At 29.9% G+C, this 19,717-nt stretch overlaps 2 protein-coding genes across 5 annotated transcripts; one reads left to right on the top strand and one right to left on the bottom strand.

Moving 5' to 3' along the window:
• Positions 1–2,114: 2,114 nt before the first annotated feature.
• On the bottom strand, positions 2,115–4,392 carry LOC120070735 (pentatricopeptide repeat-containing protein At1g08070, chloroplastic). 2 transcript variants are annotated; one of them, XM_039022607.1, is made up of 2 exons: positions 3,208–4,392; positions 2,115–3,108 (listed from the first exon to the last, which is right to left on the bottom strand). In XM_039022607.1, the coding sequence occupies exons 1-2, from the start codon at positions 4,346–4,348 to the stop codon at positions 2,144–2,146; spliced, it is 2,106 nt and encodes a 701-aa protein (XP_038878535.1). In that variant the 5' UTR covers positions 4,349–4,392; the 3' UTR covers positions 2,115–2,143. The 2 variants fall into 2 exon arrangements, with proteins under 2 accessions (XP_038878535.1, XP_038878536.1); XM_039022608.1 differs by having other exon boundaries at positions 2,115–3,937; positions 4,120–4,392.
• Positions 4,393–18,176: 13,784 nt separating this feature from the next.
• On the top strand, positions 18,177–19,717 carry LOC120071827 (zinc finger Ran-binding domain-containing protein 2-like). Of its 3 annotated transcripts, none has more exons than XM_039024215.1 (4): positions 18,177–18,285; positions 18,603–18,946; positions 19,247–19,317; positions 19,419–19,715. In XM_039024215.1, the coding sequence occupies exons 2-4, from the start codon at positions 18,609–18,611 to the stop codon at positions 19,433–19,435; spliced, it is 426 nt and encodes a 141-aa protein (XP_038880143.1). In that variant the 5' UTR covers positions 18,177–18,285; positions 18,603–18,608; the 3' UTR covers positions 19,436–19,715. The 3 variants fall into 3 exon arrangements, with proteins under 3 accessions (XP_038880143.1, XP_038880145.1, XP_038880144.1); XM_039024217.1 differs by having other exon boundaries at positions 19,463–19,708; XM_039024216.1 differs by having other exon boundaries at positions 18,179–18,285; positions 18,606–18,946; positions 19,419–19,717.

Raw genomic sequence — 19,717 nt, 5'->3', positions numbered from 1 at the left:
TCTTTTTGTCGATCCATTTTCATTTGTAAGTTTTGGACTGTAAATTCGGGTTGGGTTGGATTGGGCTGCGAGTTATAACTTTTTTTCTTTTAATTAAAAATATGTAAATTTATCTACAACACATGACGAATAACTAAAATTGAGTCTAATACTAAAAGGGTTAGGTAAAATTTGATCTTCCTAAAAGCAATTTAGGAAAATAATCCAAAATTAGGACTTTTTCTTTTGACCTTAGATATAAAGTAAAACATTTAGAACCTTAAAAGCCATAAACATATATATGTTTAATTGTGTAATGACTTAGCCTTCTATAGAGACTTCAGGGAAGGTCAAATAAGTGTTGAATCTAGTTCATCATTCCTTGCAATTGAGCTAAAGATAACGACATATATTAGGTTATACTACTTTCCAAAAGGCATAAGTATGTTTGAATCCCCTCTTTCTCATTATAAGTTCTTTTTAAAATCATCAACTTTCTCAACATTGTTTTTACCTCGATTTACCAAGTTTCAATTTTGAGGAAAATCTATGTTGTTTTTTGGAAATTTTGTTTTAAATTGTTCCTTTAGACACAATACTTGAATTCTTCCGATTTTTACTACTTGGAAACAATGTACCCTTTTACTAGACTAAAGACCTTTCATTTCAAAAGATTTTCAAGTAGGGCAACATGTTTTTAGTTGATCACGTTTTTGGACTATTAAATTAATAATTTCAAATTTTTATTTAAAAATACTTTCATTGGCCGAATTTTTTTTTTTTTTTTTTTAATTATCCTTTTTAATATATGATCGACCGACCAAGGTGATCATTAGAGTTAGAATCTAGAGATGATTGATGGAGTTAATGGTTGAAATTGATCGCCGGAGTTGGCTCCCAATGGTGACTGTCACTGGTGATCGGAGTTGTTGATGGAGGTGGTATTTGATGGGGTTAGTCATTGGATGCGGTATTCATTGGAGTTGGTGGTTAGTGTTGGTCTCCGAAGTTTTCCTTAGAGGTTAGGCGTGAACCAACCAGACCGACTGAATCGACCGAACCTACAGCAGTCGGTCAGTTTCGAAGAAAATTCTGTTGGAGTCAGGTTTGTTCATTACAAAGCGGACCATGACATGTATTACTAAAATGAAATGGGCTACTATCAGAGAAGCTGATGGTTTTTCAAATGCTCATTTTAGCCAACAATGTGCAAACTGTATTAACGATTATGGTTGCGGTTAGTCTAGTTTCCAAGTCATATAAATAGAAAGTTTCTTAGGGCAAAATTTTGAAACGAAAAAACATATGCTTGTGTTCTCGAAGTTTAGCTCTACCACTGATTGCAAGTAAGTTTATCCGATTATTAACTAAGATTTTTGTCATATCTAATTGATAAACTATGTGATTTTGTGTAGAGGGTGAGATTGCTGGAATTAAGGCATCCACAGCAGCAGCTCTTATTGCAAATGCAGTTCCAGCGGTATGCCTATAGTGATTTATGTACTGTATGGTTGATCTCAAGGAGTAAGTATATATTTCCCAATTATATGTGTTGATTTCTGCTTAACAAAGGTCGGATCATCATTCCCACCAAGAATGTTTTGGCAATTGCAAGGAAAAACTCCAACATTTTGAAGCATGAAAGGAGTGTTTAGGACGTTGAGTTGGTTATTATAGTCTGTAGATTATAATAGTTTTCTTTGGATCTAGACTATTTTAGTTTGAGTTATAATATTCTATGTTTAGAGTGTACACTATTTTAATCTGGATAGGAAATCGTAAACATGAGGGAAAGAGAAGATTTGAAATAGTAATATTGTAGTTACTTGTAGGTTATCATAGTTGGAAACACCAACCATTATAATTGAAACCCCAAACATGGGGTGGATATCATAACACACTCCACCTACTTGAAGTTGGGGTTTTCAAACACCCTCGAAGTTTTCCAAATGACGGACATTTGCTTCATTGTTATAGGGTAATGTCTACCAATCTACAGGATCAAAATGGTTATGGTCATCTTGTTTTTGGCTATGCAGTACACTATATATCAATCTAAAAACTTAAGCGGATAGATTGTGTATCATTCCATGATTGAAACAGCTCTGTGATAGGACAAATACCAAGCTAGTGTATTTGCTAATTGTGTCATTAAGTGAATTATTCACCAATAGTCATTACATGAGCAGGAACCGTCTTTGAAGTGATGGAAACGATTTCTATCTCTAGCAATAATCTCTCTATTGAATATCTTAGATATTAGCTTCGTAGCAGAATGACAATTACGACACACACGAAGATTTTTAATGATTCTAATTGGTGTACCTGGTTTTGTACTTATCAATCCAAAAGCAATTGCTAATTTCTCACTGTGGTGGCTTAGAGCTCCTTCTTTCCATTCTTCATCCATGTCATACAATACCTCAGATGTATCTGCCACAAATCCAAACACCTTTAATTGTCTGTCTACTTCTTCCAGCATCTTATAAATATCTTCACTTTGTGGATGAACTTTGTCCCCTACTAGGAACTCGTGAACAACGTTATCGACTTCAATGGTGGTACAACCAGGAACTTTCTTCATTCCCCTGTCATTCAATCTTGTTCTTATTCTTGCTACATCATCCCATTTACCAGCTCCTGCATATATGTTAGATAAAAGCACATAAGCTCCAGGATTATCTGGCTCGAGTTCAAAAAGACGTTCTGCAACTAATTCTCCCAACTCAACTCGTCCATGGTCTCTACATGCCCCAAGAAGGGAACCCCAAATGGCTCCATCTGGTTTCACTTCCATATTTTGGATCAAAGACTCTGCTTCCTCAAACAACCCAGCTCGCCCAAGAAGATCTATCATGCATCCATAATGTTGGGATTTAGGAGATATCTTATAGTCTTGAACCATAGAGCTGAAAAATTGGCGTCCGAGATCAACCAAACCAGCATGTTTACAAGCAGATAAAACACCGACAAAAGTTATCTCGTTTGGTTCGATTCCATCACTAGACATTTTTGAGAAAAGCTCAAAAGCCTCATCTGCTTGTCCATGCATTGCTAACCCACATATCATAGCATTCCAAGAAGCCAAGCTTTTGATTTTCATACCATCAAAGACCTGTCGTGCCGCCTCTATATCACCACATTTAGCATACAAATCTATTAGACTTGTCCAAAGAGAGGTACTGGCTGAGTTGAAGTTTTTGTTTATATAAGCATGTATCCACTTACCAAGGTCAATGGCACCTAAATGAGCACAAGATGGAAGAATGTTAAGGAAAGTTATGTCAGTAGGCTCACCACCTGAGGCTAACATATCACGGAAGAGCGCTAAAGCTTCTTTATAGCTGCACATATGAGTGTAACCTCCGATCATAACATTCCATGAGATCACATCTCTTTCAGGCATATCATCAAACAATTCACGAGCAGTCCGAAGATCACCGCACTTTGAGTACATGTCAATAAGAGCATTAACAAGCTTAAGATTTGAACGAAGCCCGCGTTCTTCAATCCAAGAGCGCATTGAGTTTCCTAAATCTAGAGTATTTGACTGAGCACAAGCTGAAAGAACAGACACAATAGTACTCTCATTTGGGGGAACATTTACTTTCCTCATTTCTTCAAACAATATCAACGCCTCTTTGGAACGACCAGTTTGTGCATAGCCAGCAATCATAGCATTCCAAGACACCACATCTCTCACGGGCATTTCATCAAACAATTTCCGAGCATGATCCATATAACCCCACAAAGCATAACCAGCAATTAATGCAGTGAAAGAAATTGCATCCCTGAAATTACTTTGATCAAAAACCAATTGGGCATTATTCATTTCACCACTCTGGGCATACATATTGATAAGCGAAGTATGAATGAACACATCAGACTGAAACCCAAGCTTCAAAAGATGGGCATGAATCTGTTTCCCTTCATGGGCAGAGGCGAGCTTAGCGCAAGACTTCAAAAGAAAAGGAAATGTATAAGAATTCGGCTCTACCCCAGAATAAATCATTCTGACAAAGAAAACCAAGGCCAGAACCGGCGACAGACTCATCGAAAGTCCTCGAATCATCGAATTCCAAATGAATAAATTGGGGTCTTCGATGGAATTAAACAGGGAGATGGCGTAAGAGATATTACCAACGCGAGAAACAGCAGAAAACTCGATAAGCTTGCTGAGGGCGAATTGAGTGTTGTGGAGGCCAGTTTTGATGATCTGAGCGTGGATTTGTTTGAGAGTTCGAATGCTTTGGCACTTGGAGAGAAGCTTGATAGATGGGTGGTCTTGAAGGAGCCTGTAAGGCGGGTCGGAAGAGGGAAGGACATGGAAGGTGGGTGAAAGTGGCAGTGAAGGGGCAGAAAGCGCCATTTTTGGGCGCTACGAAGGTCTTGGTGGTGGCGAGTGGGCTAAGAGATAAGGGTCGTTATAATTTAAAATATAGTTGTACGGACTTCACCCGCTAAATAGCAAATGAAATTGAATATGTTAAATAATTTTTTTTTAAAAAATAGAAAAAATATATTTAAGGTAAAAAAAAGTAACATGGTAATTAGGATTAAAATGATTGTTACATTTTTAATTTTTTAAAGATAGCTTTATAGGTTAAAATAAACATTCTGAAAGTTTTTTTTTTAAAGAAGAACAAATTTACCCATGTAGGGCTTATTTGGTAGACAATTCATATTGTATTTTATGCCTTCAAATTTACCAAGTCTAGAGAATAGAGGTGTTGGTAGGTTGAGTTTGGTTGAAACACTTTTTGCACCCGACTCAATTGTTCGGGTTGTGAGTTTCTTCAATCTACATAATTCTTATTAAATAATAAACCCAACTCAATCATGAAATATTTAGATTGGGTTAGTTTATGCTACTCGAGTCATTTATTTAAAATTTATTATAAAAATAAATAAAATGTTAATATAAAAAATTTTATTTAATTACTTTCGATATATTGAATTAAGATTAAAACTCAATTTGAATTTATATAATATTATGAAAATTTTCTTTTCAAAATGCTAAAAATTATTTAAAGGAGTTGTTAGAGAATAAATTATAAAAAAACTCATGATATTAAATCAAATTAAAATCAATATATGTACTATCGTAAGTAAAAAATATATTTTTAAAAATTAATAGTAAATTTGGATTGATTCGAGTTGGTTTGTGTTACTTTGAGTGAACCCATGAACCAACTCATCTCATAAAATTTCATTTATTTGAACCCAATTATCCAACTTAAACTACATGGGTTGGATTGATTGGATTTTTTGGGTTATCGGCTTTTTGAACACCCCTACTAGGGAATATGCATTTGGTAGGCAATATAGATTATGTTTTTGAAAATTATTCTTGATTCTATAATCAAAATAATGTAAATTTTGAAAACAATATTTTTATATTTTTAATGTATTTAGATTTTGAACTTGAAATTTTAAAATGCATAGTTAAATTGAAAAGGATAAAAACATTAACAAATATAGTACTTGATGTAATGAGCTCAATTATTTTTGTTAAATTTAAATATGTATTATTATATAATATATTATAAAATAATAATTATACAATTCAACTTATTATTTAGTAGGCAACTATAACTAGTCTTATGATTCATAAATATACTATCAAATACATGTTAAACAATTGTTTAAATTAAAATTTAATTTCTGTTGTCTACTATTAAATACATATCTAAAAACATAAAATACAACCATATTTTCATTATCTATTGTTTTAATGTTGCCTATCAAACAGACCTTTAAAGACTAAAAACAAACATTTTGAAACTATAGTGAGGAAATAAAATAAATTTGAAATACCATGGACTAAATGAGATTTAAATTTGTTTAAAAAAGCTTATGTAGGTGCCTAAAAGTTATATCTATTTGGTTCTTAAAAGTTTTTAGGAAAAAAATAATGTTGGCGACGTATATTGTAAAGCTTTGTTCTATTTTTGACTTTTTATACTTTTAAAAATCTATATTTAGCCTCAATGATTTCAATGATCTTAAATTAATTAGTTTTGGGACAGTTGTCCAGTTCATCAGATAAATTACTAATCAACTTATAAATTTCATTTAAATTTAATTACCAACAAAAATACAGTGTAATTAACATAAATCATGTACTCTCGATCGAGAATCAGACTTCAAGTATTTTCTTTTTTATCACACGTTCATATATATATATATATATATGAAATAGCTTTCATTAGCCACAACTTTACATAGCTCCAAGTTGGATTGTGAAAAGTTTTTGTATGAATGAAATATCAACATCTATCGCACAATCCTATGAAAAGAATCCCAAAATAATTTTCTCCATGCATATCCTTCATGAAGGAAACAAAGTGTAAAGTGATTACTCAAAGAAAGTATCAAATATTGGCCCATTCACACGCATATTCTAATATTTTTGTGTGTGTGTGTGTATAATTTATATAGATATTATAAATCTTTAATCTTCTAGAGTTCTTACAGACTTTTATATTTAATTTATTACTTGGATAGAAAATATTGGTTGAAATTTTTATAAACTTACTTGAGGTCTAATTCATAATTATTGAAGAATATTAGGGTTTTTAATTTAAGAATAATCAATAAAAGAGGATAAATATAGCCAAAATCATGTAAAAGAAAAGTACTTAGATTTCTCATGTATTATTAGATCAATGGAAAATTTAGTATTGAAACAACTTTGCAATGTTCTGCCAAACTGACCATAGCTCAATTGACATCCGAGTATACTAGAAATTACGAGATTTGTGGTCCAATTCCCCTTAATCCCAAATGTACTAAAAAAAGGACTTTGCAATGTCCTTATATCTTACTTGACTATGCAAATAATCAAACCCTAAGCGATCAAGGTTCGGTGTGAGGAAGGAATAGGAGAAAATGTGAATCGATATAGTACAGTTGAGATTATTACCTTAAGATTTGATATTTGTTTAATGGTCAAGTACTGTATTGAACATTTTTTTAGTCTAATATTTGTAGGGTGAGAGAAAAAAGACCACGTGATAAAGTAAAGAGTTTTGTCATACTCGTAATAAATCATGTTGTATTAATAATATATATGAATAGATAGCCAAGACAGGGTAAAATTATGGTTAAGGGTTTGGATTGTGCAAGATATGGAAAATCAAAGAAGAAATGGAGAGAAAGGGAATATTCAGATTCAAGACATAGATAAAGTGATGGCCAATTCAATTTAACCTTTGCTTTGAAGTGTTAGGATGAGGATTCTCCAAGTATTATTAAAGGGGCTTTTGCCTTTTTCTTTTAAAAACACTCAATAAATTTTCTTTTAGGAAAAAGGGAAAGAAAAAGAAAATGGAGAGAATAAAGATTTTTGGGAATTATTGGAAGGGCATTTGCATTTGTCTAAGGTTTTCATGTTTCAATTGGAATATTCACCATGTCTTGTTATTACATTTTTGGCCTCACCTTTTTTTGTTATTCTTCCTTATCAAATGCTAGGTCAAACTTGAGCAAAACCTAAAACCCCACTTGTTCTTACTTGATCCTATGCATACTTGCCATACCCCACAGCTTTTGACGACGTATAATAATTATTTCTAAACTTTCAATTGTGTGTTTAATAGGTTTAAGAAATTTTGTGTATATGAATTTATATTACAGTATTTTTAATGTTTTATGGTTATTGAACATACAATTCTACTAGACATATTTTAAAATTCTAGATGATAACGTGTTTAAAAAAACTACTTGCACTTTGATTAAAAAAAATTAAGAGAGTGGAGAGAAATTTCTATAATGGTGAAATCCAAACCTCGCAATCCAAATCCTCATATCTTACATTTGTGCTATAAAATAATCGTGAGGTAGAGAGAAATAAGTTTGATATACGAACAAGATGGAAAATTAGAATAGATTCTTGGGATGAATTATCGCCATCACTTCTTTAAGTATATTTCTTTTTCTTCCTCTTTTTTAAATTTCTTCTCTTATTATTGTTTTAATTAGAGAGTGTAGAAATTATGTTACTTCAGCTTTGGTATAAATTTATTCCCTTGATTTTCAAAGTATAGAAGCATGATTGAAACTAATTACAAGTTACCAAAGAGAACATAAGTACTTTGTATAAGTTAGCCTAAAATGAAACTAAAAATTACAAAACTTCAAATGTTTTGTTTTTTAAGAATTAACTTCCAAGTTTCAACAAAAATCCCTATTTTTTTTTTCTAGAGAGATGAATAAACTTTTTTAATGTTTATTTTTATGATTTTAAGTTTAAACTGTCGGAAAAAATTCAAAAAACTATCGGAAAAACGTATCCTGACGATAGTTCAATCATCGGAAAATCCTTCCTCAACCCAAAAAAGTCTTGTCGTAGGGGAAAAAAAGATAACTCGACAGAACAAGGATGGGGTCTTTTGTCGATCCTAAATGATACTGTCAGAAAAAGTTATTTATCCCGACGGTAAGAATAATTTTCCACCGTTGGGAGAAGTCAGCTTATACCGACGGTTCCATTTGGCATTGGGATATGGTTACTTATCCCAACGCTTAATCTACAATTCGACCATCGACAAAAGTTATCTTGAAAGCTATTTTAGCGTGAAATTACACTTTTTCCGACCCTTGTACTGTTGGGCGATGGTTACTTATGCCGCCGACGGTGACATATTTTACCATCGAGAAAAAGATAAAAAAACAAGCATGAAATTACACTTTTTTTCCGACCCTTGTATCGTCGGAATTACATATTTAGGCATCAAAAATATTTTTTTATTTATTTACTAAATATATATATATATATATATATATATTATAAATGTCATACCTATTTGAATCTTACAGATATCATATAAACTAAAATAAAAATTGCTAAAATTAATTAGATGTCTACAATATTAAATAATATTTAGAAAATATGTTTGAATCTTAAGAATTTGTCAAATAAACAACTACTAATACTATTCGTCTTAAATATAATATAACATCCACATTACATAATATCCACAGAGTACCTATAAAACATAATTCTACAACCTAACTTAGCTTATTGGGAGATGCATCTTTAACATAAATCTCGAGATACCTACAAAATACAAATTTAAATAATTTTAATGCTCAATATACCATATACCAATCTCAAAATGAATATAGAACTTAAAACTCAACTAAGAACATTAAGAATTGAAACAAACAACTCAGATTTACATATTTCAATTTCAAATTCAATATAGAACTTAAAACTTAAATATAAATATACATTTACCCCTATACCAACTTTAAACCCAACATAAGAACATTAACAAATATAAATGAATTTTATGCAATCTCCCCAACCCCTACCTTATCCTCAAATCAATCCGTATTTACACATTTTATACTCAAACTCAATATACAAATAACAATCCCAACATTAGTATATAACTTAAAACTCAATTTAATCATAAACATAATTAGACAATCACCCCTATATGAATAGGAACCAACATAAGAACATTAACAAATTCAAATGAACTTTATTCAAAATGAATATAAAACTTAAAACTCAACTTAAGAACATTAACAAATTGAAACAAATTTAAACCCAACATAAGAATATGAACTTAAAACCCAATTTAAACTCATATTTACATATTTCAATCTCAGACTCAATATAGAACTTAAAACCCAACTTAAACTTGAATATAACTATACACTTACCCCTAAATCAATTTTAAACCCAACATAAGAATATGAACAAATTCAAATGAACTTTATTCAATCTCCCCTCACCCCACTTGTTTTAATCACAAACTCAACATAACATATATCCATCTCAAAATTATTCTCAATCTCAATAGAACTTAAAAGAACATTAACGAATTGAAACAAACCAACTCATATTTACATATTTCAATCTCAAACTCAATATAGAACTTATATGGAAACTTAAACTTAAACGTAATCATACATTTATCCCTATAACAATTTTAAACCCAACATAAGAATATTAACAAAAAAAAAAAAAAAAAAGATAATAATAAAAAAAAATCACACACAATAATAACAAAGTAGTCCAAAAATAAATAACTTAATATATACCAAATATTGTACCAAATACTAAGTGATATAGAAGTATGTCTTACACTATATAGTGGTACTAGTGTCATTATAATAATTGCAAATAAATAACGAAAGGAACTAGTGTCATTCTTCTTTAACCAATAGAGAGGATGAGCAAAGGGAGATACATATATAAATTATAATTACATAATTATATATGTTAGATGGAAACCTAAATCTAGGATATCAATTATATCAATTAGTTGATTCGAACAAAAATAAGAAAAAAATATTGTACAAAATACATCAAATACTAAGTTTAGTTAGGAGTCAAACATGCTAGTATCATAAAAATATATGACAATTGATAAAGAGTACAAAAACTAAGAGGTAATTCTTCATTTCATGGAAAATTAAATTGACCTCAACAGAATTTAATACCCGAAAATTGACCAAAGAAACAAAGAAAACAAACGAAAATAGAAATACAAAAAGCTATATAAAATTATTATACATTAATTCAAACCATAGTGACAAACTTTGTGCTTTTGTATACAATATTAAAGCGTGCATACTACATAAATTTCAACTTCTACAATAAAAGAATAATTCTAGTCTTTTTTTTTTTTTTTTTTTTTTTGTTCTTCTCTAGAAACTACCAATCAATTACTTTTGGGAGAAGGAGTGCAATACTTTAGATTCATCCCGATCATTTCATATTTCTAAAATAAACAATCTAAACAAGTAAAACATACACAAAATCACATCCACGGTTGAAATTAAGTCGAGGAACACAAAATCAGAAATAAATAAAATAAAATAGAAGTCGATATACCTCAAACTAAATTGAACAAGAGAGAAGATTGGGCAAAAATAGTGGTTGCCAGTGTCAGCTCCGATTGGGAGTGGGTTCAGTGTCAACTCCGGTCAGAAAAGAACTTTGATTTTCTCAATTTTAGAAACTAAAAAACTTGATGGGTTTGATCAATAATGACATTATAATAACTGCAAATATGTTCTCTACTAAACCTGTGCAAGAAAACCTATTAACAAAGCAAGAAAATGCAACTTGAAACATAACAAACAAGGACTCTCCACAGAACAAACAAACCCAAAATTTATGTACTATTATATTTACATTAATTACATTTCGTTGTTAATCTTTTTTATGTTTCATGGTTTTTTTCTAATAAATAGATATGTTGATTCACTCATTATGTCAATCTCAAATTTTAGACACCTAAAAATTCATATTGAAATATCATCACGTCGCAACTGTTTTTCAATAATTTGCTGAAAGAACAATAAAGAATAAAGAAAAGAAAATCAACTTTCAAGCTAAAAGTTAGTTTTTGTTCTAGACTTTTAATGTCATCAAATGTTTGTGCTTAATTGCTTTTAGCTTCTTTCAAACCTCCATAGAATAAGCATGGCCATTCCAAAATTAGGATACTTTTTGTCTAAAGATCCAATATGAAGAGAGACTGTAAAGACTTTATAAATATACATAGATATGTCAATTTCTTGAGATTGTTTTCTCACAATGACTTCCATAATATATCATTACACATAACAACAATGCATCACAGAGGCTATTATGATTCAAAGCCTAAAGAACAAACTTAACACTCCAAAGAAACTTTATGTTACAAATTTCTATTAGTTTATTGGCTTTCAAATACAACTTCTATATTTAGACATTGAATCAAATTTATGTATCCTCAAGTTTGAAATGGCTTTAACTAGGAATTCACTATTTTCATGCTAGCTAGATTTAACTTTCCAACTATCCACAACAGGGGAAGACTTCTTAGAGTTTTAAATGACCATTATCCCGACAATAATTTAAATAACCGTCGGGAGAGGCTTAAAAAAAATTACCAAGTTTTTTTAAAATCCCGATGCCTTCCCTCTATCGTCGGGATAAGAATATTTCTCCCGATGCCTACACCATGACGTCAGGAGAGGCCTAACATTTTCTCCCCACCTCTTTTATGTCGATGGTCTAGGACAGCGTTGGAAATACTTCTTTTTTTCGATGTTGTTTCCTAATACCACCGGGATATGTTATTTCTCTCGACGCCGAAAAGAAGGTCGAAAAAAACTAAATTTCTTGTAGCGTGTAGAACCCAAATTATTAAATAACTTTTGGTAATATTCATAATTGTTTAAAAATTTTAAACTTGACTACAACTTTTTGTATAGAAAAATGACTACGATTTTAAATTATTGAAAACTATCAAACAAATATATTACTAGTGAACGACCTCACTTTTAGAATAGAAATTGTGCAAAATAGTATTATTCAATTATACTTGCAATATATATACCAATCTATCTATTTTATTTTATTTTATTAAAAAGACAAGCTTATAATATGTGTGTGCATATATATATATATATATATATAACATGTATATATTGAATTTAATTGTTTTTTTTCCCTCTAGTACATTTGTGAAGTATTTTATATGGAAAGAATCAAATTCTTGGTTGAATTATTTATTAATAGCTCCCCAACCTACATGCATGCACTCCAAACATGTAGAAAATAAAAGAATAAATAATATAGAGATATTTTTGGGCTCCTAAACAATAAAGTTATATATCTTCACCAACAAAATACTATAAAATAATAATTCACTTTTTTGATATATCTGCAAAGTTCTCACACTGACCCATCACCATGTACTCCATCCAGCGTCGGTTCGCCGCAATCCTAATTATTCCAATTTAATTATTTACTTTAAAAAACAGTTTTTACTATAAACTATAAACTTTATATATATATATTCTCACTTTCACTTTCATTAAATTGAATAAGACAAATATTAATTTATATCTCTAAACTTTGAGGTTGTATTAATTTAAACCATAAACTAACCATTATTAATTTGAGGTTTAAATTGATCCAATTATCAAAATTCAAGTTTAAATTGATATAATTATTAGTTTATGATTTAAATCGATATAACCCCAAAGTTCAGTGTATAAATTAGTATTTTTTCAGTTGAATATTAAACTTAGATAAATGTTGCATAATTTTTTTAGTAATATCTGGGTGCGGTCCTGATTTTCACACATCCACTTCAATCATAGAGGAAAAATATAATATATATATATATATATTTAACAATGTCATGTATCAAATTATGATAAGATACTTGGATATCCTGTGCAAATGTATCTTTCTAATTTCTTTTTTACTATCAATTTTTTTTTTCATTAGTTCTCCTATTAATTTTATAAAAGAATGCAAAAGTCTTTGTAAACACAAATTTCAATAAAAGTTTAAATGTCCAAGACATTAAATTTGACTAATATACTAGTTAATTATGGAATAACTTTAAAAGAAACATACAAGTTTCAACAAAAAATTTCTTTTTTCTTTTTTTTTTTTTTTAAAAAAAGAATCTATCAAATATACCACACATATATATTTTATAATTCATTGAGTTTGAGAAACACCTTTTCTAGTTTAATGTTATGATCTAGGTTTCAAGTGTGATTTGATAAAATTATATAGTAAAAATTGGTACAACTTGATTTTCTTTTTAGATATAATTTAAACTTTTTTAATTGCATTTTTAATTTAATATATTTTATAGCAATTTTAGTAGAATTCCTTTTTGGATGATAAAACAATATGAATTTTACGCTTTTAAAATGTAAACATAAGTATATTACGATTTGTGGTGTCTAATTATATATAATCATTTCTGCTTAGCCATATGCCTAAGATTAGGACAAAAGATTTGCTTTTAAAAGAATAGCTAGTTCAAAAAAGTTGACAAACAATCGAGAATATTCTGAAACAAAATGACGTAATATATACCATGACAATAGTTATTCATATTAGACAATTTTTCCCCTTCAAACATTTACGGGTCGTTTAGGTAAGAAATTGATTATTATAGTGGAGTTATAATAGTTTGTATTTGAGGTGTAAACTATTTTAGTTTGAGAATAAAATAATAAATACTGTTACAAATAATGTTAACTATAGATAGTTGGAAAGTATAAAATAATATTTATTGTGACAAAAGTTATTATAATCTTAAGCTAGTTTTTATCCCAAACATACCCTAAAAATATTGTCATTTGAAACATTTTTCATATTAAAACCTATTTTTCTCTCATATAGACAAATTATTTTGTTAAAAATAACTAAAACATGGATTAATTCTCTTTTAATATCTTATCTTTCATACTTATCTCATTATATTACCAAGTACTCACCTTGATCCACTTTCATATATTCTAATTTTAGTTCCTCAACTTCATATACAAATATGTTCTTGTCTTGTCACTTTTACCTTTGAAACTCAACACGTAACCTAATACATGCATTTGGGTATATACATATCTTACTTAATATAGTAAATGAAATAAAATAGCAAGTCTATATCTTTACTTTCATTTAGTTTAAACTATTTACAATTATGATAAACACTAACATAAAAGGACCATTTTGAGCCTAACTCAATCGATTTAGGTATATATTCTTAAACAAATATTCAAATCTTTCTATCTCCACACGTTGAATTCAGAAATAAGAAAAACAATGCGTAGGAGGATGTTAATAGTATTAATACACGAACTCATTAGTAACAAGTACAATTCAAAGTAGAATGATATAACTGAAACTTTTAAAAGTTCAAAACATTAACCGTCACTTTTTGAGTTGACTTTCTAAGTGTTTAAATATAGGTACATAAACATTAAAAAACATCTTTTTAAGTATTTAAAAAGGTAATTCAAACCGGCTTTAAATAGAGAAAAAACACAAAGAATGAAAGAGTCAAATCAAAGTAGAATTTCGAGATGAATTTGCATATACATGCATATAAATTAAGCAATGGGAGGGCCAGAAAGGCAGCAAGAGGAGGTGAAAATGGGATGATGAATCTAGGGAGTGCCCATCTTTTTGTTGAATTATTGAAGGAAAAAGGAATTTGGGAAGGATGATGGATGTGCACTTAACAGGAATAGATTCCAATGGGGGGGAGAGAGGAAATTATATAATAATAATAATAATAATAATAATAATAATAATAATAATAATCAAACAATTTTCTTTTGAACTTTTGTTTTAGTTGTTTTTGTGTTTTCTTATTTAACCCCTTCTTTTGTGAAAGGGTTTTGACCCATGTAATGAAACTACATGGGGAAGGCTTATATGGACAAGTTGGAGCAAACAAACGCCACCCAAACACAAAGGCATCTCATCTATATGGCTGTATCAGATATTTGCTTGCTTGCTTTGTTAATGTGCACCTAGCTAGCTACCACTTCCTAACTACGACTTTGTTAGATAACTATTTCAGTCTCGTTTGATCTTTTATATCTCTAAACTTTTTATTTTTGTCATCAAAAACCAAATCAAGCTTTGAAATCTAAACTTTTTATTTTTGAAATCTAATAGATTTTGTTTTTGGAATTTGGCTAAGAATTCAACTTTATTTTACTTAAGAAAGATGTGAAACATGGTAAGAAATTGAAAACAAATAAGCTTAATTTTCAAAAGTAAAACTAAAATCCAAATGGTTCTCAAATGGACTTTTGTCTTTGATTCCCAAACGGGCTTTCGTCTTTGGTATCTAGATTTTGAAAATTAATCATATTTTCTCTCATTTTCTTACAAAGATTTGCACCTTTCTTTAGTACAAGAGTTAAATTCTTAAGAAAATTCTTAAAAAAAAAAAAAATAAATAAAAAAAAATAAAAAACTACGTTTTCAAGTTTTCAAAATTTGACCTAGTTTTTGAAACATTATTAAAATGTAGATAACAAAACGAGAAATTTAAGAGTGGAAAATGTATTTCTTGTAGAGATGGAATGTTCTGATCTCTCATCTCGTTGAACTAATAATATTAATAGTTGAAACTATTAGTTATGTGATAAAAATAGACTACTAAACTACATCAAATATCAATAGAAGTTTCTACCAACTAGTGTGTGGACAAATATTGTTCTATACTTAACTAGTTCAAACCTATTTTAATAACTAAATTGTATTTAATTATTCCTTTCTCTCTTTATTCTTTGTTTTAATCCTTTCGAATTTTAAATCTTAATTTTAGTCCACTAATTAATTAAGTTTAACTATAATTCCTAGTATACAAATGTTGTCCAATTTATTTTATGTATGTTGTAACCACGTTCATCTTCTATATATGGCATTTCTTCTATCAACTCTAACTTACCTCCATAATCAAAATATGGATAAATTTGAGAAGTATAAGACCTCGTTTAGTAATCATTTGATTTTTTTTAATTTTAAAATTGTATTTTTTCCCACAACTTTTTCGCTATAGTTTCCATCTTCTTGAGCAAAAAATTAAAAGCCTATTTGATAATCATTTTATTTTTTACTTTTGAAAATTAGACTTTATAAATATTAATTTCACATGTTTTGTTATTCACTTTCTACTAAAGATTAGTTTTTATTTTAAGAATTTGACTAGAAGTTCAAAAGTTTCTTTTAAGAAAATTAAAAATCATAATAGGAGAGTTGAGAGAAAACAAGTACAAATATCAATAACAAAAAACAAAAGCGAATTTGTTATCCAACCAAGTCTTCTATTTTTTATATTTTCAAAACCTAGGCTTGGTTTTTGAAAAGATTCCTAAAATAGAGATAACAAAATTAAAAAAAACCAATAAATGAAATTGATATTTATGATCTAATTCTAAAAAACTAAAAGGTTATCCAAATGGCTAAATGACTGTAATTAATATTTAAAATATAAAAAGACCAAACTAGAAGGTTGGTAACACAGTTCAACGATTAGAGTAAAACAGTCAAGAAAGCAAAATTAAATTTTGCTTTTGTTTTTTTTTTTTTTAAAAAGAAAATAATAATATAATAAAAATAAAAATAAAAAATCATGTCTAAAAAACTATATTGAACCTATATATACATCAAAAGTGGAATGGAATAGACATACGAGTGAGGAATTTTGGGTTGTGTTCTAGGGTATCTCAACGTACAAATTAAGGCATTAGTATAGGGTGAGTGCTGAGTACTTTTGAGAAAAGCTACCACTCTAGAGACAAAAGCACAATAATTGGAATAATGATTTAAAATACTCATATGATTGAACAAGATGTCTAGTACTTTTCTAGGGTAACTCATGAAACATATGAAATGTGCCTTTCTTAATAGATTTGGGCTAGAAATTAACCTAGCATGTGAAGTTTTTCTAAAAGAGTACACACGACCTTTCTATGTTTCTATTTTTTGGATAACCAGGGGCATAGTTTTGCTTCCCCATATCGGGGTGCACACCCGTTCCAAGGCTTGGATTTGAAGGACATCAAAGGTGTTTGGTATTAAGCTCACTCGAAAGTTCGAATGTGAAATGTCCAAGTTGGTATCACTAAGAGTGTAGAATATTTGGCAAAATATTAGAATAGTAGTACCATGTATCAGAAAAGTTCAAAAAAGCAATAAGTTCCAAGCACTATAAAAAAAATCTTGACTTTAGTTTCAAATCATCCTAATTAAGAACACAGTTTGGTATACTAACTCTAGTGATGGGAGTGGTGTATAAAGCTTTGAAAGAGTGTCTTTCTCATCATTGGAGTTGAGAAGATAATTTTATGTGATTGTAATAATTTTTCACTTGTTTCTTAGAAATAAGTTACGATTTTTTCTCTAGTGTTAGAAATTTTCAAGTAAATTCTTTTGTTTCTAATTTTTATTATTTTCTTTTATTTATTTATTTTTAGTTTTCTATTTAGTCTTGTGATAGTTAGTGAGCCTTTTCCCAATAAAGAGACTCTAAGCTCTTGCCAACAAGGTCCTCTCTCGAAAACCTAACCTTTCCTATTCTAAGAATAGAAAGATAATCAAAGGATGCGATGTGAAATTAATCCATCAATAAATATATATACACTACACAAATGGTTAAGAGGTTAAAGATACCTAAAAATTATATTTTCTTGACACCAAAATATTGTAAAATATGAGTTGAAAATTTTGATAATTCTCTACTCTTAAAAGGTCACTACAAACTTAATCTAAATATAAAGATAGAGAAAAATAAAATCAACTTCGGGAATCGCATCACGAGAAAACCATCTGTGAAAAGGCAAGGGAATAAAAGAAAAACCACAATAAAATGGACCCCAATGCTAAGAGAACTTGGCCAACTATATAAACCCCTCGTACCCCGAGCAAACTAATTCAACAAACTCTCACTTCTAACAAAATTCAAATTCGAATTCACCTATTTCCCCAACAAAACTGTTCATTATTCCATCCATCTTCCTTTCTTCATCAAGGTGAGCTTCCTACTTCAGTAATCAAACTCGAGTTTTTCCCTCTTTTGGCCTTCTGTTATTAGAATATAGCTTTTAGGACTTGGCCTTTATATATATATATATATATATATAAAAAAAAAAAAAAAAAACGTTAGCTATCCATACTAGGCTTTTGGGAAAAAGGGTATTCAAATTTTAAAGTCTAAGTTTCTTCTTCCCCGTTCTTTTTTGTTTTGCACTCCATTAAAGCTTGAACCTGACAGAGTTTTAGACACTTGATGCAGTTTTTTATTTGTTTATCTTTCAACTTATGAGTAATGGGATTTCTATATATATAGAAGGGAATGAGCTGGTCAGCAGGAGATTGGATATGCAACGTTTGCCAGAACGTAAACTTCAAAAAGAGAGAAGCATGCCATCGTTGTGGTTACCCCAAGTATGGAGGCCCAGACCCTTCAACTTACAGTTACAACAAGACGGAGGCGTTGGCCGGAGACTGGTACTGCACCACTGGCAGCTGCGGGGCTCACAATTATGCCAGCCGCCCCAACTGCTTTAGATGTGGTGCATTTAAGTCCGTCTATCCTGGTGATTATGGCGCCTACATGATGGGTTCCGATCAGTATGGATCTGATGCAAGCATCCCACCTGGATGGAAATCTGGAGACTGGATTTGTCCTAGGTACACAAACAACAATAATCAAATTTACAGTTTAAGTTGTTATTATATGTTCTGGAACATACTTCAGACATCGCAATCTCCTAATTGTTCAAATCACTTCACGTAGATAATCACTCCAAAACATGTTTGTAATTAATCAAAATCAATTTAGATGGTATAAACGTAGAGTTTAAAAGTGTAAACAATCAAACATTTAACTAAGTAATCTTCCTAACTCAAAAGATGATACTAAAAACATAACTCATGCCAGCATTAAATATGCTTAAATTAATGGTTAATGGTTAATGTTATGTTGTACAGAATGGGATGCGGAGTACATAATTATGCAAGCAGGATGGAGTGTTTTAAATGCAAAACACCAAGAGATTTCGGTAAGTTAGTTTCAATTAAAAACATTTACACCTCTGTTTATCTACCCTTAAAAAAGTGGTTAATAAAATTAAACAGTGGATGGGGTTTAATTTCTTTGTAGGTCACTTGGGTGTGTGACACAATTTTGGGTGCTCTATCTTTCAGGTGGTGCAGTTTAAAGCGGGAAGGAATTTTGGAAGGCTCTCCTTATCCGATATATCGTCTTCCTTGGCATCTAATCCCTATCCAAATGCTGCCTTTTTCTTATTCTTTTTTTTTTTTTTTTTTCCCTTGTTTAATGACTAACAACAATAATGTTAAGCCCTTAGAATGATCCTCAATATAGATGTCACGGGTGAATGCCCATTTTTCCATTTTAGCATTGCAATATAGCTAGCTACTCTCTCTTTCTAATGGGTG

Source organism: Benincasa hispida, chromosome 2, assembly GCF_009727055.1.
Source record: "Benincasa hispida cultivar B227 chromosome 2, ASM972705v1, whole genome shotgun sequence".
NCBI lineage: Eukaryota > Viridiplantae > Streptophyta > Magnoliopsida > Cucurbitales > Cucurbitaceae > Benincasa > Benincasa hispida.
Note: the sequence above shows the minus strand (reverse complement) of the source record. Positions and strands in the feature narration are given on the sequence as shown.

What these genes read in the sequence shown, in the direction of transcription:
- LOC120071827 (XM_039024216.1), top strand. Translation starts at nt 18,609, where the DNA reads ATGAGCTGGTCAGCAGGAGATTGGATATGCAACGTTTGCCAGAACGTA. An exon ending in GGAGACTGGATTTGTCCTAG is followed by an intron (nt 18,947 to 19,246) that starts GTACACAAACAA and finishes TATGTTGTACAG; the next exon opens with AATGGGATGCGGAGTACATA.
- LOC120070735 (XM_039022607.1), bottom strand. Translation starts at nt 4,348, where the DNA reads ATGGCGCTTTCTGCCCCTTCACTGCCACTTTCACCCACCTTCCATGTC. An exon ending in TTTAGGTGCCATTGACCTTG is followed by an intron (nt 3,109 to 3,207) that starts GTAAGTGGATAC and finishes GTGGTGATATAG; the next exon opens with AGGCGGCACGACAGGTCTTT.